This window comes from Anser brachyrhynchus (genome assembly GCF_964034855.1).
Source record: "Anser brachyrhynchus genome assembly, chromosome: 1".
In the NCBI taxonomy this organism is placed as follows: Eukaryota; Metazoa; Chordata; class Aves; order Anseriformes; family Anatidae; genus Anser; species Anser brachyrhynchus.
Window position 1 is genome coordinate 181,729,626 of NC_137694.1, and position 20,656 is coordinate 181,750,281.

At 41.8% G+C, this 20,656-nt stretch overlaps 2 protein-coding genes and 1 long non-coding RNA gene across 15 annotated transcripts in view; 1 reads left to right on the forward strand and 2 right to left on the reverse strand.

Moving 5' to 3' along the window:
* ZC3H13 (zinc finger CCCH-type containing 13) overlaps positions 1 to 495 on the reverse strand; it is a 48,856-nt gene extending 48,361 nt beyond the window's left edge. For 4 of the 7 annotated variants that reach the window (XM_080561752.1, XM_080561750.1, XM_080561751.1 and 1 more), the window contains exon 1: positions 149 to 495. In XM_080561752.1, the coding sequence (XP_080417878.1) occupies positions 149 to 480 (332 nt within the window). In that variant the 5' untranslated portion in view covers positions 481 to 495. The remainder of the gene's footprint in view (positions 1 to 148) is intronic. The other 3 variants (XM_080561753.1, XM_080561754.1, XM_080561755.1) reach the window with 3 other exon arrangements.
* A 147-nt stretch (positions 496 to 642) lies between these two features.
* LOC308180372 overlaps positions 643 to 20,656 on the forward strand; it is a 33,310-nt gene continuing 13,296 nt past the window's right edge. For 2 of the 7 annotated variants that reach the window (XR_013940910.1, XR_013940913.1), the window contains exons 1-2: positions 643 to 1,241; positions 8,398 to 8,535. This is a non-coding gene — a long non-coding RNA (uncharacterized lncRNA). Of the gene's footprint in view, positions 1,242 to 4,697; positions 6,552 to 7,574; positions 8,019 to 8,397; positions 8,564 to 14,516; positions 14,587 to 20,656 lie in introns of those variants that run through there. The other 5 variants (XR_013940911.1, XR_013940912.1, XR_013940914.1 and 2 more) reach the window with 4 other exon arrangements.
* On the reverse strand, positions 2,086 to 19,292 carry CPB2 (carboxypeptidase B2). The gene is made up of 11 exons (XM_080561852.1): positions 19,136 to 19,292; positions 15,430 to 15,505; positions 12,778 to 12,902; positions 12,576 to 12,684; positions 11,900 to 12,001; positions 11,237 to 11,341; positions 9,267 to 9,383; positions 8,201 to 8,291; positions 4,452 to 4,654; positions 2,470 to 2,554; positions 2,086 to 2,342 (listed from the first exon to the last, which is right to left on the reverse strand). Exons 1-11 carry the CDS (start codon positions 19,204 to 19,206, stop codon positions 2,158 to 2,160), a joined length of 1,269 nt encoding a protein of 422 aa, XP_080417978.1. The 5' UTR covers positions 19,207 to 19,292; the 3' UTR covers positions 2,086 to 2,157.

The window sequence follows — 20,656 nt, forward strand, 5'->3', positions numbered from 1 at the left end:
GGAGGCTCAAGGGCGGCCGCGGGGCAGCACCCACCCGCCGCGGGCCGGCCCCGCTCCCCCCTGGGGCTCCCCCCGGGGCCGGGGCGGGTGGCGGACGGTCCCCCCTCCCCCCCCCGGCTCTGTCCCCTCCCGGCCCGGCCGCACTCACCTGCTCCTTCCGCTGCCGCGCCGCTCCCCGCCGCCTCCTCCGCCGCCGCCCGGGGCGGAGAGGGTGGGAGGGGGCGAGGGGGGAGTCCGTCCTCCCGGGCCTGAGCGCGGAGCGACACGGAGAGGAAGGCGGGGAGCGCCAGCCGCTCCCGCAGCCCCACGGCGCCCGCCGCCGCCCGGCCGCCGAGCCTCAGGGCCGCTGAGAAAGCGGCACGGCCCGGCCCGGCACGGCTCGGCTCGGCTCGGCTCGGCACGGCCCTCCCCTCCCGGCGGCCCCTGCGCCGTGATGGCGGCGGGCAGCGGGGGAGGGAGGGGGGGAGGCGGCGCCGCCATGTTGGGGAGGGGAGGGAGAGCGCATCGCGGTGTGGGGTTCTCTGCTTCCCGCCCGGCTCCTGGGGGCGCTTGGGGGGTCTGCCCGCGATGAGGTGCTGCTCGCTGCCCCAAGCAGGGCAGAGCCCCCTCCCAGCCCTCTGGGCTCGCAGGTCCGCACAAAGTTATGCTCCCGCCCGCTACCAGTTTGTTGGATTTGTCTTCTCCGCACACTTTAAGCCTGTCTTGGGGATGTTGTTGCATTCATATGGGCATCCCTACATTACAGGAGAGACCCAGACGTAGAACTATTAGGGTTGGAAAAGACCTGAAAGACCATCTGGTCCAACCATTCTTCTACCACCAGTGTCACCCACTGAACCACGTCCCTAAGCACCACGTCCAACCTCTCCTTGAACACCCCCAGGGACGGTGACTCCACCACCTCCCTGGGCAACCCGTCCCGGTGCCTGACTGCTCTTTCTGAGAAGAAATGTCTCCTCATTTCCAACCTGAACCTCCCCTGGTGCAACTTGAGGCCATTCCCTCTAGTTAGTCCTATCGGTAGTTATCTGCAAGAAGAGGCCGACCCCCAGCTCCCCACGCCTTCCTTTTAGGTAGTTGCAGAGAGCAATGAGGTCTCTCTCCCCTGAGCCTCCTCTTCTCCAGACTAAGCAGCCCCAGTTCCCTCAACTGCTCCTCACAGGACTTGTGCTCCAGGCTCTTAACCAGCTTCTTAGCCCTACTCTGGACACGCTCCAGGGCCTCCACTCTTCAGACACGAGGTGTGTACAAATTCTGTAACTTTTTTCAAAAGCTTTGTTTTATGAAAGGTTAGAGAACTGTATTTGATGAGGGGTTTACCAGAGCAAGTAAGTCTTTAGACTGTTGTATTGATCCTCACTGGGAGACCACTGTAGAGGAGTTAGTGATCCAGATTAACCTGAGCAGGCGCAGTGCTGTGGTGTGCTGTGCTGCACGTTCAGCATGACCTCCGGGACTCCGTTATGCTGCACAAACTGTTGGCCACAGGCTAAATGAACCTCACCAACTAATTGCAGTGGAGGAGCCTGCAGGCAGCTCCCACTTGGTATCAGTGATGAGGTTGTCTGCGTGTCCTTGCCTTTATCTAAAAGTGCAGCAAGAAGTTCTCATGTCAACATCCTTTCAGTTTGACAGTAGAAGTGGTGAATAGAGTTGTTTTCTAGTAAGAAAATCGTGTAATAGCTCAAAATGGAGGAATCTCTTCTATAGGTAGGGTCAGCCCTGCATGCTGCATGTGGATCAGAGGCCCATGCGATGCTACAGCACCTGGGGTTCCAACCATCTAAAGGGATGTAAAATTATCGATACTGTTTTTCCCTTACAGTGCTAGCACTAATAGATAGTATTTTAAATGACATCTTACAGACTCTGAGTGCCTTTCTTACAGAGGTTATAACAGACCAGCACTGGAGATTTTATTTGCAGCACTGGTGCTATCTGTGTTGCTGTCCTCAAAGGAAGTTGCACAGAACTCCTGTTGTATTTATAGGTGTGGAAGTATGGTAAAAAAGCTTGAGGTATTCTAAAATGAAGTGTATGGGGTGTAGTTATTCCTTTTTTTTTCCTATATAAAAATAGTTTCAGTAAAGCATCAGTCTTTTTTATTGTTATGTGCCTAATTAAATATAGTCATGCTGGAATAAATTATATTAAACGTTACAAATTTTGAAGAACATGTTGAGCGATCTCTTTGACAGCAGAAAGTGCTTCTAAGCAAGTTGGCCTAATTTCTTCAGGAGGAAGCAAAAATCCGTAAGTTCCCGTGTCCCGAAGCTCAATGGTAAAAGAATATTTAATTCCAAGATCATAAGCCCAGTCATCTGAACCTCCAGGAGCTAAATCTATACAAGGAAGGGAAAAAAAGATAAGTTACTTGGAACCATAACTTCAGTTTTCTGTTCAAAAGCTGTCTCCTGATAACAGGCATATGCTATCATGCTTCTTGTTGTAATAAAAAATCATACTTACAAATTGTTTGTGCACCAGTACCAAGTTTATAAATTTTCTTTGTCGTTCTCATTATAGCTTTAGCTGCTTTCTTTGCCAGACTTTCCTGAAATTAGCAAAACATTATTAGCTGTATAGCTTTGTGATAATAGTTAATATATATTCAGTTAAGATTTATTTACATCATGCTCTGGATCTCATATTAGTTAAATATGCATATAAAAGGCTCTTAAAAAAAAACAAAAAAAAAAAACCAAACCAGTGTGGTTAAAACTTTCAGTGTAAACCCATGCTACAGATTCCATTTCTGTTGTATCTAGATAAAAAAAAATAGATGGGACCTTACCATCCACCACAGGCAGCAAACTGTTGTCAAAGCATATATTCCCACTTGTCTCATATTTTTCCTTTTCTGCCACGGTATTTAAATAGTGATTCATGTACTATTGACCAAAACCAGCAGCACATGATTTGCATTGAGGAAATTCTAGTCTTAAGCCCCATAGAGGACTGAAGGCCCAGAATTAGTGCATTTCCTTCTGCTTTACAGTCACAAATACATTTTTTAATGCAGGCAAATAAAAGTTTGTTTCAGTAAATTAAGGAGTAACCAAGACAGCATAAGAACATATGCTGTTTGGGATTATTTTGTTCTATATTTACATTACTGACTTTTTTTTTTTTATTTCTTCTGAACACACTGGCACTGGTTACCAATGGAAACACTACATTGGACTGTCCGTTTTTTTTTTTTCAAACAAAGTAGGATGCTTCCAATGCATTGCTTGTGCACTTTTTACAGTATTCCTATCTATAGAACATGAAGATTAAAAAAATACGCATGTTAAGTGACCTGAGAGATGCATAAGGTTAAAAAGAAGTGAAAACGACAGCAGTTAGTGTGGATCGTTTCCAGTATATGCAAATGTCAATCCTGTGTCTTTATAAACTCTCTTACTGTTTGTCACTATGTAAAGATTCATGTGACACGTTAAATGATGTGTGTACCTCAGACATGTGCTGTCTTCCCATATGGCAAATCCCAGAGCCTGAAAATCAGATTTCTGGTCCCCTTTACACAATTTTCTGCTCCTTCCTTAGTGCTGTGCAGGAGCCGTTATTTCAAATAAAAGAATGTGTTGCCTCGGCACTTGGAGCCTAGGAACATCCAAAGTGGGCTATGAAGTGCAGGAGAGGGAATTCCTTGCTCTAAGGTACTCGAAGACTTTACATTAAAAATAATAATAATAAAAAATAATAAAAAAATATTACAAAGCTATTCACCTATTTTTATGGCTTAATTATTTATTCTGTTTTAATAAATCCCATTTTAGCCTGGATCTCCTTTCCAGATCCAGCAAACTCAAAGTTTTCTGGTTACTGGAGAAAACCACTGGCTACTTCTACTTTGTGTTCTGCCTGTCTTCTAGAATAGCTTTTACCATGTGGTCTGGTGGCTCGAGGATCTAAAATTCTGCCTAAGCAGGGTATGGTATCCATCCTACCATTAGAACCATTTTAAGATAAGTATCCCTCACAAAATACCTTTAATAAAAATAACAAGTGTCCACCAGAACACCTCATTGCTTTGGGATGTAGAGGGTATTTTTCAGAGTTACACAACTGAGTACTTCCATATAACATAGTCATTTATGATTATGTGCATGCAAACCACACAACTTCATTATGAATTTACACAAATGTCCTTTCCTGTTGTCCAAAGAACTGACACTCCGCTCTTTTACCAACAGCTTCAAAGTATCAGGGATTGATGATGTGCTATCAGTCTGGGATAAATATTTTATTTTTTCCAGTCTCCAGAAGTAGCTGGCTGGTTTGCACACTACTAGACTAGCCCAGACCTCTTTAAGTTCATAAGAGGAGAAATTTCACCTCCAAATTCTTGATCTTCAGAACATTCCGACTCCCTTATTACAAGCATAACCAAGCAGGGTAAGAAGTTCTGAAATAAATGTGAAACTTAAGGAAGCAGGAAGACTTACCAGTTCATCGTGGTCTTTGCTTTTCTTCATGGTGTAAGAATATGGGAACAATACCAACTGGGAGTAAGAGTGCATTGTTATGTATGCTTTAATGATGTCTTTGTGATCTCTGATAAAACGAGCCACTGCTTTAACCTCAGGTTCAGACTCTGGATAGGGTCCACAGTATGTCTCATAGCATTCATTGGGAGATGCTCCTTTACCTGTAACAAAAGAGCATGAAGCGTTACTCCTTAAGTTCTTCCCTTGTGCACTCTTGTTCATCTAATGAAAGAACAGAGTGTGGTGCCAACATGCAAGAAGCAGTGGACTCTGCCATACTATGGAAAGAACTTTAATTCTTGCAGAGATCAGTGCAAGCCTACTCAGATTTCTCACCTACTATACTCCTGGGGAAAAAAATAAGGTAAATATTAAGGAAAGAAATGATTCAAAGACTGGATAAAAGTCTTAGGGGAGAAGATGAAAGTGCTCCCATTTCTACAAATTAATCAAGAACAAGATTGTGAGATCCCTTCTTGAAATCTAGAAGTACTACAGGGAAGAGATTCCTAATCCTAAGGGCATGTTTGATCTCAGGGGGAAAGCCAACTATTAATTGCAAGTTGAAAGAACACAAATAAATTGAAAGTAAGGTATCAGATTTTTAAGAATGAGGAAGTATACATTGGAACAAATTGCCAGAAGACATATAGGAGTCACCATTTTTGGTATCTCGACAAGAAGATCAAATTAGTTTCTGGAAGCAACCAGGATATTTATTATTAAATGTCAACTCCTTGTGTTTTAATAAATTTTGAAAAATTTCCCCTTTGCTACAATCTGATTTTTAAATAAGCATCTTATCCTTAAGTCCTTATCCTTAAATCTTATGCAGGAATAAAGCTCACTGAGCACCTTAACACGCGGAAGTCTTTCCCTGGGCACAGGGACACTTTAACAAATGTCCATCTTCCAGAAATCAATAATGCCAGTGCATCTGCAGAGTAAAATCAACACTAGCGATTATCATATGATACAGGCACAAAGCTGCATCAGGGGAGGGTCAGGCTGGGTGTTAGGAAAAGGTTCTGCACCCAGAGGGTGCTTGGGCACTGGGACAGGCTCCCCAGGGCAGTGATCACAGCACTGAGCCTGCTGGAGTTCAAGAATATACCTCAGTACAGGTGTATTTGGGTGAAATGTAATTGTGATAGACAAAAGGCAAATGGCATCTGTGTGAAATCATGCAAAAATGACCAAATCATTATGTTAAGTTTTACACTATTCTGTTTTGCACAGACATGAGTAACTGCCTAAGGAAGAAAGCGATGAAGGATCTGTTTTTGACAATATTGGATGAATGTTGTGTCTGCTTTCCTAAGTTCTTAGTGGTGCTGAGAACAGACAACTGAGGAAACAGTATGGAAAACACAAAGAAATATTTAAGTCCAAGTCCCAGTCAATTTTAGTTCCATGGAGGAAATTCCAGGTTAGATCATTGCTCTTAATGGAGTAAATCTGCCTTTTATTAATATAAAAGAAAAACATCTTGTATCAGCTCATTAAGTAGTGCATTTTGCTCTTCCTAAAAATAGTGAGAGGTGTTTTTCTGTTCCTAAGGTTGTTTCTGAACAGATAATCAGGGTAGTACAGTTCTAATTAAAAGCAAACATATAAAACCTGGAATTTTGCCATGATGCTAAGTGTATTTAAAAGCAAGTCTGAAGCCAATGAAAGTCTGAGCGTTTAGCATCCCACCAACAACTCTTCTCTGTTTAAAAGTTTGTGAGTAAAGACTAAATTACAGGTTCCTGTGAATTTGGGGTCGTTTCCCATGAACTCAGTTGTGTTATGGTATTCAGCTGATAGAATCATAGAGTCATAGAATATCCCGAGTTGGAGGGGACCCATAAGGATCATCAAGTCCAACTCCTGGCACCGCACAGGTCTGCCCAAAAGTTTAGACCATGTGACTAAGTGCACAGTCCAATCTCTTCTTAAATTCAGACAGGCTTGGTGCAGTGACTGCTTCACTGGGGAGCCTGGTCCGGTGTGCGACCACCCTCTCGGTGAAGAACCTCTTCCTGATGTCAATGGAAGATGATACAGCTAAAAATAGTTAGAACATTACTATAAAATGATAAAATTTCAGCTTAATTCTTCTGAGGATCCTGCTGTACTCCTAGCATTTTGCACAGCCACAGCAATAATGGAGATCCTACAGTTACTATGTTCTGCATAAAATCTGTTCAACCGTTGCTATCAATTGCCACGCAAAGATATATCTGTTCCTGAATAAGCAGTATTTTTATGCTAATTAGGAAGAACATTATTTTTCAGCATTTTACTGAGTGTGCCACTAAAAGGAGTAGAAACCTAGGGAAATCCTTACAGTTATTAGGGTTTTCTACTTAGATAATCCTTACAGTTATGTAAGTCATTGTAAGTACATGACGTTGGTGCTTAGATTCATCTGTGCAGTTTTTTCTCTCCAATGAACCTGCAAGGTGCTGAGGCTTCTCTCCTCTGTGTTTTCACCCATGTCTAAGAGATAAGCGTAGTATGGCTGAAAATAGTATGACTATTTCCCTTGTTACTAAAGTAAGGTGCTCGGGTTGCCCTGTAAAAATGCGTACAGTTTGCCCAAGACTCCTTTAGAGAAGAAGCACATTTTGAGGTACCTGTATTCTTCTCCTCTTTGTAAACTGGAATCACTTCTCTGCTTCAGAAGTTGTTGACCACCAAAGGTGCTTGACAAGTTAAACACGCTACATAACCTTTCCCTGAAACTTGTATCTCTATCACATAGGTTATTTTTGCTGTTATTTCTCCATGCCTCTCTTCAGACCTCTCCTCTTGGCATATTTATAGTTAATATGACTTTTAAATATATGTATTTGGTCCCCAACTTCACATTTTTGTGCCTGAAAAAATGCATGTTTTTCTCCATGGTAAAGAAACATCTTAATTCCCAGTTTAGCAGTGGACTAACAAACCTGTTAGTTTAAAGGATATGCCCCAAATGCCTATTTGGGATACCTGACTTCACTGTTAAAAGTGCCTTTTCCTCTCATAGAATAGAAACCCTGCATAGAAAGGGTTTCAATGCTATTCCCCTCTTGAGTTTAAAGATCAGAGCAATTGCCATGTTTAAGGCACTTTCATCAGGTCTACAAGCGTGTCTCATTACTTTGCTGAAAGTCACGCAGGACATTAGTGACACTACTGAGTGAGGCCAGGCCTGATCTATAGGGTTTTAAGAGAGCTGTTCTGCAGAATATTAAAAACCTATCAAGTACTAAAGTGCCTGTGGGTAAGTAAAAGTGATATAGCCTTGGCAACGAATGCTGAGAGCCAAGAAATTTTGGTCATTTAAGCATTGCTGAAGGATGACTGAGGTGACCCAGTTCATACAGTGCCCTGGGTACTCCACTGGGTGGTGCAGTAGGCATTGGGTGGCATGGCGAGGGCCGTCTCTTCCTTCTCTCCTCCTTTTCCCCCACAGCCAGGTGTGTTGTAGTGTGATGCAAGGGACAGGGTCCAGGGTCCTGGTCCCCCTCTCTCTTGTCATCATGCTGGGAAGAGGTTAGTCCGTGGTTTAACGTCTTGGGAGTCCTGGGTCCCAACAAAACGTATCTCAAGTTGGGGAAGTGTTCATTGGTTTGTAAACGTGCTTAGGTGCGTTTGTATGAAAATGTTTTCAAAATTAAGAATTTTATAGGCTGAAACTGAGACAGGGGTACAAGACAAAGGAAACGATGTCATACCACACCACTGCGCATCAAAATTCCTGTTCATGTCAGTACCGATGCACCTGTTGTTACCGTGCTGTGAGCGGCTCTTTCTCCACAGCCGATTCTGTGAAAAGAGACACACAGAGTATGTTCAGGGAAAAAAGCTGAGAAAAATGATGGCAGCATCTCACCTGTTAGTTAAATGTGACTTCCCACTTGTATCTCTACAGGTCACTTGCCAATGAAGGTATAAAAGACCACGGCATATTATAAAACCACAGTCTGATTGCCAGTGAGGCTGGATGATAAATGGAAGTGTTGGAGAGGATGAGAAGTGCTCTGATTTCAAAGGATTTGGACCAAGGAAGGTGAGGAGAAGACATACTGTTTATCCAGGTGTGTGAGTTTACAAATCCAAGTCTAGTCCTTCTGTAGAAATTGCTAGCAGCATGTGTAAAGTTGGAAATTTAGTGAGCGTCTGTTGATATGTATATGTGTAGCTATCCAAATATAAGCCAAACTGGACTGAAGATCTGAAGTGGAAGAACGTATTTTTTAACTTTTTAACATTTTAAGTGTAGGATCTAAAAATGAAAAAACAAACAAACAAACAAAACCAACAACTCAGAGACTCGGAGTTCCTAACAGATAAATAAAATCCTGGACAAAAGATACCTGCTGTACCTTCCTTTATCTGAAACAAAATGTACTCAGAGAACTGGGCTATCGTGCAGGAGGGGAGTGAATTGTTGGCTGTGGTCTAACTGATGCAGTGTGCTATTCAGCTTGTGCTGGATTTGTAACCTTGCAAAGGCATTCCCTGACAGCTGGAAGCTTTGCAATTCCAGGATGAGATTTAGTTATTTCTAAATGCATTTCCAGAAGCTTGGAAGACACAAAGGTACCGTGGGTCAAATACCAATTAGTTGCAGTGGCTGTTGTGGTTTAAATCAGGCAGAGATGCAGAAACTGCAAGCACAGATTAAGGGTTTGGGGCATGCAGTTCCAGGATGAAATTATGCCCTTGACGTGCTCAACAATAATTCACATAAACAGCATGTCAGTACATTGCGGAGTCTGTCAAAAAATCCGTACGTACTGAGGGATGGCTCCATGTGTACTCGTAGCCATCCACATTTATCACAGGCATGACGTAGAAATCAAAATGCTCCAGAAGTGTCGTCATGGTCTGATCTCTCTCACGCACATGGATTGCCTGTAAAACACAGGAAAAACTTATTAAAGGCATTCATAACAGTGGTTTTCTTACCTTCCTAGGAAGGCAACTGAAGGCCCATGTAAAATAATCATGCGGTTATCACACCAGTCTACCTCCTGATGGAGGCATATCACATCACAGAAACTTCTAAATAGCCAAAGAGCGCTTTAGTTAGGAGTGGTGGGGAGAGGAGAAGAACGGAACTGATACAGTCAGTGAGATACACTGCAGTCTTTGAGCTTTAGCAGGTGGCCATGAGATAGAGTTGAAGCTTATTTGTAGGAACGTTCGAGCTTTTGCTGCTTGTGTAAATGGTAGGAACCCACACTCACACCCAAAATACCAGAAAGGTAGCATCAAATAAAGCAAGCACAAAAAATAACGAATCACATTTCAAGTGGCTGCTTTACATAACATTATTTCTGCTATGATTTTATTATAGATTCAATGCACGTGTATGCAAGGAGCCAGCAAGAGCTACATTGCTAATTTGGCCTCACTGCCTATTTTGAAGGCTTTAGTGATACCTAACCTGGTTGTTGGTCTACCACACAGGGATAAATTTTAACCTAGATAAGTGGTTTTGTTTCTATTGGAATAGATTAAGTCCTTAATCATACCTTTTTTCATTTTTTTCCTCTTTATACCTTTTTTAAAGCACTTTCTTTCATTTTAAACCCTTCCCAGTTTTCCTCAGGCAATGTGCTTTGACTTAAATGAGAAATGTCAATCTTTCTGCAATCCAACAACAAAATTAAATGATAAAGAGTGGAAACATTATAAAGAATGCCTAGTGTTTTCAAGAGAGAGCTACTGAATTTAGTGTGTGCACAGACCTGTATTAATATCCAATTTTAAAACGTTACTTCACAAACTGATATAGAAATAAAATCTGAATTTAAAACACATAAATTAGATCAAGGGGATGGAGAAGCTAAATGTTCAGCTTGTTATTTCTGAAAAATGCTGCAGGGACATGTCACCGGCAAACTGACAGTGTAGCTGGTAATTATTTGGAGCAGCGTGAAAAGGGCAAATGCATTTCTCTCCAAGGGAACCTTGAAGGCTGGGATTATCAATGGGTCATAAGGTACATTCAGCTGTGTCTGTCCCAAACTCCTGCAATCTCCTTTAAAATGTTATAGTCATTGAGGCATTACAGTTGTGACAGAGGACAGAAATAAATGTATTTCTTCTTTTTATTATCATCATCATCATCATCATTTAGTGATATCCTGGACAAACCACAATTCATGTTTTAAGGCCACCTCTATGCTGATGCTCTGGCTACAGTGCTGTTGATTTTGAAGTCTCCATCTCATCTAGTTTATTTTTATTGTGAACTTGGCTTTTGTGAAAGGTGTCCTCTGATCTACTCCAGGCAGTGCCAGTTGGAGTAATATGGACATAAGCCACCATGCACTACATGACACAGAGCCGGGATCACTCCTTGGATCCATGTGGCAATATAGACAAAGCCCTGGCAGATTACCTAATACTTGCTCTTCACAGCATGTCTTCTCCATCCCTGACCATTCCATATCTTTAAAAGTCTCTGTTGAGACTCCACTTTGAAATACGTACTTGAGAATAGATCTGAACTGTTTTGCATTTAAGCCATGTATTTTTCTCTCTCTCACACACAGACGTACCTCCATCTACTGACGTGCACACACATACACACACTCACTGCTCCATGTACATCTTGGGGAAAATCCTGAGCTGGTGTTGTGGAAGTAAATGGATTAAGACATTACAGAGCTTAGAATGCAGTTGGGAAGAGAAGGTAAATGGCAGCAAGATAGTTTGCTTTGCTTTGAAAATGGTAGCCAAGTATGGTATCTACTCACATGGCCTATGAACCACAGGCAGAAGGCAGGAGAAATCCATTCTCTAGCATGGATACCACAGTCAATCCATATCGCACTTTTGGGATTTCCCTGCCCTTTAGAAAGCTGACAAAAAAAAATATGTTAAAATCACTGTTGTAAAGAATATGACATGAAGGTGGAAGTGAGCAGGGTAACCAAGATGGAAAAAGAAGCCCCTGTGGTGTAGGGAGTGTTTAGACTGACCCTAGGCCAGGTTGCTGCTCTCATTTATCTTCTCATATGGTCAGAGGGCCATATTCATACTGCTAACATAAGAACCAAGACTGCACTAGGCCCTGATTTCAAGACATCAGATCACTAGCTATGCAGGGCAACAGACCAGGTTGGTTTTGTAGTTAACAGAGGAAGGTTATCTCCCATGCCAGTGTTTCATGCCTTTGGATGGTCGCCTATGTGTGGTAACTTCTTTGTGACCCAACAAGGAACCTAACATGGTCAAATGCCTTTGTCAAACGTAATGGCACCGTATCAGAAGAACTTAGGAAACTTCTAAAAAAGACAAACGTTTACACATTGTTGAAATATGCATTTAAGTATAGATTTAAGAAAGTGTTTTGGCCAAAACCCATCACTTGCTCACATTAGTACCTGGAAAGATTTCTCAGTAAGTCAAAGCCATACCTTCAAAACATAAAGTGGTCGTTTTTCATATGATGATCCAATATGTATTTTCTCAAGTAGGTCAGAATGGACTCTCGCTACTTCTTCCATCCAATAATATATCTGCAAAGATGAAGTAGAACACTTTGTAAAAGGACCTTCTCCCTATTGTTTTCCCTTGTTCCTAAAAGTAGCCTGGACTTGACTTCATTCTTTGTCCCAGATTCCCACCTCTTCAGCTAATTGGAAGAAAAAACAAAACACCCCCCCCACCAAAAAAAAACAACCTAGCAATTCAGACCTCTGGCCAATTGCCATGCTGACTTCTCTTGAACCAAATGATGAGACATAGTCACAACACCGTCTAGGTATAGCCTTGAAACTCCTCTTTAGTTTTATTTAGTTAAAATATTATTCACTTCATGTTTTAAATATTTATGTGGTGCTTTGCTGCTGCATTTCACTTCTGAGTAGGCTGCATTTGAGTGCTGGTTTGAGGTAATGTGTGTATAATAGGTTTTGTCTGGTGCTTCATTCCTTCTCTATAAAGGCATTACACTAATTACAGCTCTCAGTGGTTGAACAATACAATGATAATTATTTACCTGTTGATGGTTTCTTTTCCCTGTCTCTATTCTCAACCATGAGGTCTTTAACCCCTTAAACAAACCTACAGAGTATTACAACAACACCTTACTTCTTGCAGAGAATGGTAGTTTTGATAGTATGATGAAGAACTGCGTGGGTTCACTGTGTCATTGATAGTCTGTTTTTCGATAAGTCCTTGAACATCTCCCATCAAAATTCTGAAAAACAAAGAAAGGGCACAAACTCCTGACAAATGACAGTATTGCCAATCAAGTTTACTGAAATATTCATGACAAGAAATAAATACGTACTTGTGCTGGATGCTCAGTTTTCTTAAATTAGCTTTTATGCTGTTTATGCTAGATGCAGCGACATAGAAATGGACTTCTGTGTTCTTCTTGATGTATTCAGCCACAACGGGTTGCCAGAGGATGACCTGCAAAGTTTCCAGGAACATTTAATCTTTTTTTTCCCCTTTTTTTTTTTTACCAAGGAAAGAAAAAAATATTCTTATTAACATTTTGTAAGCACTTTGAAAATTATCAAAGCATACATTTTCAATTTAAGAGACCACTCATAAGAAGCAGTTTAATGTGTGTTGTGTTATAACATTCTGCTACTGCTGGAAATGAAATGTGTGTATTTAAGGAATGTTTATAATGACTTCTGCACATAAATTCATAAATCAAGAACAAAGACAGGAACATAACCTTTATTGAGATAGTATTTCTAGTATAATAGATATGTTTAGCCAGTTATTATGTTACATGTTTTCAAGTCTGCTGAGAGTTATTTTCCCTTAGGGTATTTGGAGAATTAATGAAGATCAGACCAGTCTTTGTAGCTATTGTGTTCACTGATTACTTTGATCAGGGAGGAAATAAATGCCAGAAGGGGTTTGAGTATAAGTCAAGATGAAGCAGCAATACAGAGATTAGAAATGGGAAGAAAATGAGATTCTTTTGGGCAAAATTAAATCTTTTACAATAATAAAATCAGAAGCCAACATACTCAATAACAGAGTGAAATTTTAGAAGCAGTAATAGCAAAAGATCTAGGAGTGACAGTAAGCAGAAAATTAGGCATGAATTTACAATGTGGAAAAGGTCAACATAATTCTTGGATGCATTTTTAAAGAGATGCAGCATGGAGTCACTAGACACTGGGCTTATTTTACTCCTTTCTGGTGCAATTGCACCAGGAATATTATGTTTCACTTAGGGCACCATGTTTCCAGACACACATCGGCTGCTGACTGTTTACCTCACTCATTTCTCAGGGAGAACACATTTGCAAAACCTAAAGAAAACTCTTCCATGCTTTTGATCAAGACTTTGGAACAATAAATGGTAAAACATTTGGGCCCCAGGTGTATTACTGCCATGTGCTATACAAATGACTGAGCTAGTCTCGGTGTAGCCATCTCAGGCATTATTGGCAGGGTAGTGCCATCAGGTATCTTAGCATTGCTTGGAAAAAGCATCCAAGAAGCAAACCAGATGCTTAGCTCACCAGCACCGATTTCCCTGGGGCCTTGGCTAGCCTGATGTCTGTGCTCACATACAACAGTTCAGATTTAGTTTCTTGTTGACGTAGGCATTCTTTGAATTGGAATAATTAAAACTAAGGAACTCTAGGTTGGGGGTAAATGGGAAACTTTCATAATGCGTGTGGTTATTAGTCTCTTTATCCATCATCAGCAAGGGTCTGTACTGCCCCAGGGACAGCTACAAAAGACTGTTATAAGCATTTCTGCATCTGGGTCTTCTGCTGAACGCTACGTGCAACACGTGTGATGTACGGATAGTGTTTCCTTTGTTTTAGATTTTTGGTTTCCAACTTTTGCAGGAGTAACATCTATAATTAGCCTGATGATTCTTTGTGTAAGATGCTAATTTTCAGTTGTTTCCTTTTTTTTTTTTTTTTCTAGATTTTGACCATGAATATTTGTTGGGAGGTGCCATTTGTGTCTTTCGCTTTCCTGTTCCTTTTCTCTCTGTCTTTCCCTCTCTCTTCATGTCTTCTTGGGGCTCCTGTGCGCAAGAAAATGAAGAATGACAGAGGTGAGGAGAAGATGGAGGAATGGAGATCTATATTAGTACAGCAAAGGAGATGAATACGTGAGTTGACCTGTGGAGGTGGAAAAGAGTAAAGAAAGGTATCAAGGTTTATGTGAACTGGAAGGAAGAATAAGAAACTAGGAGGGCCAGCAGGAGACTGGTAAGAATTTGGGTGGACATAGCATTAATAGGAGCTAAGAAAGACAGAGAAAGACTTGGCACAGGCAGCGTTAAAATCTCCAGTCATCTGAGACACATCCTTAATCATCCTGTAAATATGTTGGCTGAGGGAATGGTTGCACCTTTTGATGCAGAGTGTTGGCTTCAGATAGTGGGGGTGTGACTGGGGAAATGCTTTTGAAGAGGAAGGGATGCCTCATTTTAATTAAATGCTCTCTTCTTTAATGACAGAGTGAAATAATAATAAAAAGTATTGCATAACAGATTTTTTTTTTTCATCTAAATGCTGCTTTAATAAAAATACCACTTTATATTGTAAATCCAGCCCTGATCTTTAAAGCTGTGCAAGTCATATAGGTCAAGACTGCATTGGGTTGAAGCACTAAGTTTCCCTAGCAAATGTTTTCTACTTACTGTGCTCTACCAGTTTTGTGGTGTCTTATACACAAGATCAATTGCAGAAATCTGAGCTCTGTTATAATAATGTTACGAAGTAGAGGTCTCATCATGTAAATTAGGGGGCAGCAGAGTGATGAAAACCAAGCTATATGTTGAGTTGCTTCATTAGGACAGAAGAATGAAAGTGGGCTAAATCTTTCTATTACTGGGAAAAAAATAGTGCACTCTTATTTATTTATTTATTTATTTATTTATTTATTTATTTATTTATATATTGTGGAAGAATTTGGCCTAGAGATGAGAGAGCCACAGGGAACCATTTACCTCGGTGGTGTTCAGTAAATTCTTAAGGGCTTCAACCTGTTCGTCAGTTTGTGGGCGAGCCGACAAAACCTCATCCCTGAAAAACAAGGGTATTTAGGTGAAGCACAGGTACTTGAAACCGGAGCATAACTAGAGAAGCAGCCTTGGCCTTTCTCTTCTTCCCTGTCTTGGCCATCCAGAACTCAAAAAAGATTCAGTAGTGAAGATGCTGAGCTCAATTCCAGCCCCTTCTTCTGCCAATCAGCCGAATATATGCAAGAGCTGGGTGGCTGGTGCAGGGCTTTGGTAGCTAGCATCTACTGCTGTACTCTGAGATTGCTCCTGGGAGCTGGCACCAGCACCACAGCTCTCAGTCCCAGCTGATCCAGAGTGCAGCAGGACGGCTGTAAAACCAGCCCAGACCAAGAAGATAGCTCTGCTGTTCTCCTCTGGTATCAACCACTCTTCAGCAGAGACATGAACCCTCCCATCTTGCTGCAGAAGCCCAGCACAACTTTTGGTAGATGTGCAGAGACCACTGCTATCATCATTCCTACTTAGTCCAGTTTTCCTGATCTACTTTTTCTCCATCTGCCACTTACCTGTGGTTTCAGGTGCTCTGTACCACTGTCCTCCCTACTATTTGCCCAGTAATTTATATTCCCCTTTCTACTTGAAACCCAAGGTCCATACTCACTGTAGAGAGAGATGGCCCTTCCCATCTACTCCATGCCTGACTCCACCATCAGTGACAGAAGAGAAATTCATGCACAGATTAGAAAGAATGAAAGAAGAACCGTCCCTGAAGGTGCTCAAGGAAAGGTTGGATGTGGTGCTTAGGGACATGGTTTAGTGGGTGACCTTGGTGGTAGGGGAATGGTTGGACCAGATGATCTTGGAGGTCTTCTCCAACCTTAATGGTTCTTTGATTTAGAGTTTTCCACCCCTGTGCCAGTGCGGACCAGTTGTGATAGAAACACATAATTTGCAAATGAGGGGGGAGAAGTACTTATCTCTCTGAAGAGATCTTTATCATCTGAATGCTGCCTTAAGAAAAATACCGCTTTACATGGTAAATCCACCACTGATCTTCAGTGCCCTGCAAGCCATGTAGTTCAACATTGCATAGAATAGATATTTAAAATAATTCATGCGTAGAATGCAGAAGGAGGAGACTCAGAGGAATGTCAAGCCCTTATTTCCATTTTCTGTGTTGGGGTGGCTCTCATCCCGTCAGTCATTTGGCATACATTGGTGGCAGTGCATAGAAGAGGCACTAAGTCCCCACCAGCCCTGCCTGAAAAGATGTTTCTGAAAAGAAAACAGGCAGGGCTCTCAAAACAAGCATTTTCAAGCTGTGTAATGTGATTGCCACAAGTCGTTGTTGTGACTGATTTCAAGCGGAGGCCCGACAGTGTCTGGCAACCAGGTGATTCATCTTTTCTACTTTTAGCCAAGCTCCATGCAATCACTCTTGCTTCTCATGCAGAACCAACAGTATGCCAGCCTTATTTTTGCCTCCGCCATCATTTGATGGAGCATCAGAAAGCAATCAGGGCCAGGCAGGGCTGGCGCTTTGCCTTCTTTAGACAAGTGCATGCCAGAGCTTGTGTTTAGGGCTATTTTAAAAATGAATTTGCCCTCTTATACCTGGGAGAGACTTTTCACAGGGGAGATCAGAAAAGGACTGTTGCATGTGGTTTCATCCTATGATCGCCGCAGCCTGACATAGCAGAGGATATTGTAACGAGGAGGTTGGTATGTACCTCTATCCCACAGTTTGTTGCACAAATAATTCAGGTGAGCGTGGTTCGTGGCAGACAGCTGGAGGCTAGCAGCAATTAGTCATAGCTCTCACTGATAGGACATGAATATACCGACCAAGCTAATCCCAGTTCAGCCCCTGCCCTGATAGTGTTTAACATGGGGGTATTGGTGGCTGGAATTGTGGTCAGTGGGCTTCTCGGTTCCTCTGCTTCAGTTTGACATTATACCCTCTAAATATATTATACCCTTTGTTATACTGTTATACTCTCAATAAATTATATCCTCTTAATAAAGATACGAGCACTGTGAGGATTCAGCAGAACCTGAGCTAATTTAGATGTGTGTGCTAAACCAGAGTTGATTGCATCCTAAATATGCACACTGCTCTCCACTGGCTGTATAGGAAGATGAAGATGACTTGGTCATACGCAGCATTGTGTAGAAAGCCCATATAGTCAGATGAATCCCTTCAAGGATTCAGGGGCCCTGGCCACCATCTCACAGACAGACATAAATCACTGCCAGTTCTCTTCAGGCATCTCAGTGTCTTCCCTCCTCCTCTCCGTTGCATTTCTCGATCCCCACGAAGGCTGTCAGCATTGCTTATCAGATGAGCACTTGAAACAAGTGCTCAGCATAGATGTGTCTCCCTGAACTCATAGCCTGGCTTCATTCAAACCTTGTGTGGTCTTTTGGAGTACTGTTCCAGAAGAGAAGCCTCCCTGCTTTGTCTCCAGCTGGAAGCCTTCCTCTGGCTCTCAGCAGGTAGGATCACTAGAGGAACGCTGCCAGGATCTGCTCTTGTCCTCCCTGACCTTGCCATGTGCCTCTTGTGTCCTTCTTCTGTTTTGCAAGAGACACATGCTACTTGTTTTACCTCATTCTTTCCAGTGGGAAATGCCATATTCTTCTGTAAGGGTCAGATATTCAGTGTTTTGTTTAAACATTAAATAAATGAACCTCCAAGTAGCACAGAACGATATTGCTGAATTCACCTACGAGCTTATTTAACTGTCCCCCTACTTGAAACCCCACACCTCTGTAGCAATTCACAACAAAATATGATTGCAACGTGAAACAGGTGAACAATCCTGTTTTTAAGACATAAACTTAAGAAGCATTGACCTGTCACAGTCCTGCTACTGACTAGGGGTGCAGAGTAACAGAGGGCCCTGAGACCCAGTTCCCTGTTACTTGTGTAGGTATTTGAGTTCAGGGAGCAGGTTGTGTTTAATCATGGTTCCTCTAGGTTGTTCAGCTTGCTTAATATCCCCACATGAGGGGATTATCTTTTTAGTTCTACCTATTAAGACATTGAAGGTTTTAAAGCCAGCTGCCCATATAGAAAATAAAAGCACTTTGGCTGTCTTCCTCTCTGACATATGTTCTCATGTTTTAACAAAGCATTTGGTTGCAGGGTATTTCTGAAGTTTATCGATAGGTAACAATAAAGCTGCTTCTGAAACACTGTACAAATACAAAATGGTTATTCAAAAATGACTTATGACTGGAGAAACAATCATAAAAGCTGCTTTAGAAAGAAAACAGATTGTTAGCACTTTCTGAAATGGTTTCTCTTTCTACCTCAAGAAGTAATTCATTTAAGGTCTTGTTTTAAGGCAGACGAAGCAAATTATTTTTTCCCATTAAGTTTCAGAATGCCCTTTATTGGCATTCGAAAGCACTGAATGAACAGAATTGATTTGCACTTAGACTGAAAAGAATAGTTTTAATATGATTAAAAACATAGGATTTATGGATGCAAAGAAGACTTAGAATAATTTCATTTCCTCCACCATCTATATATTAAATTGAACCACAGACCCAATTACAAGAGCAATAAATAAATGTCAGCCTTTGCCAAATGTTTTCCTATGCAACTTGGAGTTACTTTACCTCAACATTTTCCCTGTCCCACTCACCATACACCGAGAGCCCAGTAGCCACAGGAGGTTTTTACCTTGGAAGAGTGAAGACATACTTCTCTTGAATCCAGATGAATAGGGTAAAAAAGAGCAAGTAAAACTTCATCTTCACAGCATCCACAATGAAACCCACTGCAATTGGAAAGCCCAGGGTTCGGGACCCACATTATTGATTTCAAAAATGTTATTTAAAGAGTGGTTAAAATTTAATGCTGCCCCTCACCTCAGCCCCAAGCTCGTGGTGGCTGAGTCAATATGACAGAAGTCTCTGGGCAGGTTCTGCTCATATTGAGGTCACCCAGCACGGAAAGGATAAGGTACATTTTGGACATTTTCATATTGACAAGTCACTTTGTCATTTGAGCCTTTGTTTTATTTCCTTGTGGCTATGAACCACAGACAGAAGAAAGAACACCAAGCACGATGGTTTTGTGATCCTGTCACATTTACAGAGGTCCAGCAGTGTGCTCTGTGTTCAGTACTCCTATAGCACATCACTGCTGAGCATGAAACTGGTTACAGGAGTGGCAATGAGGTTGTGAAGTCCAAATGGAAGAATCCTAAGCAGAAAAGATCCTTTTGCTGGTATTTGCTAGAGAGAGAACAAGGAACAAGTGAGATGGATGCCTTCTTGCTATGGAGAGCTGTTCCTCTAGTTCCAGATGGAGCACCTTGACTGGGCTTCCATCTCCCACAGTTGGTCTCTACCTCTTTGGTTAACACTTGATCCATCCAAGGATTTCAGATTGCTTGTGTTGCTCCATATTCCCTTTTCTATGACATTCTGACATCCAGCTTGTGCTTTCCACATGCCACACTGAATTAGCTTTCCAAGGAAAAGTACTAGTGACTCTTTATCTCATTATTATTCATTTTTGCGTGCCTCAAGATTTGTCTCCCATGTTTCTATATGTGGTTGTCTGGACAGGACGTGCCAAAAGCTGAATGAATTTGACACATCCATGCTGTCTGATATAAATGTTCTTCAGGTGAATGGTGCCCAGCAAGATGACATGGTTTTGTTCCAGAGGGTTTTCTTTCCAGGAGAGGACCAGGGAGTGAATCCACACACATCCAGTGGGGACATCAGGGAGCCAAGACCTGGGATTGAACAGGGGAACTAAATTGTTTGACACTGTAACTTAAGGTTATAGCTATACAACTGGATGAAAAAATGCCTAGGAACAAGGTTAGGTAAGATGGACTAGGTTGCATCCACCAGCCTCCTCTCAAACAGCTCTGGAGTGGTCCAGATCAGAGCCATTGCTCCAGTTAGGCAGGCAACTGGGGCTTCAGAGCTCCAAATCAGTCCTGACTCTCTTTTATTTAGGAGGGCAGATATGTCCTAAAAAGTCAGACAGCTAAGTTTTAGATGGCTGAAGTCAGCAGAGGTGAACATCTCTGTGAAAATACACAAGCACCGAAAATCTCCAAACTATAAATATTGGGTTAAGCACAAACTGGGCACCAAAGTGAAACTAAAAAAAAAAGACTCACAGGAAGCTAAACCACTGGCACCTTACCTAGATTTTGCAGTTCCTCCTTTATCTTTTCTA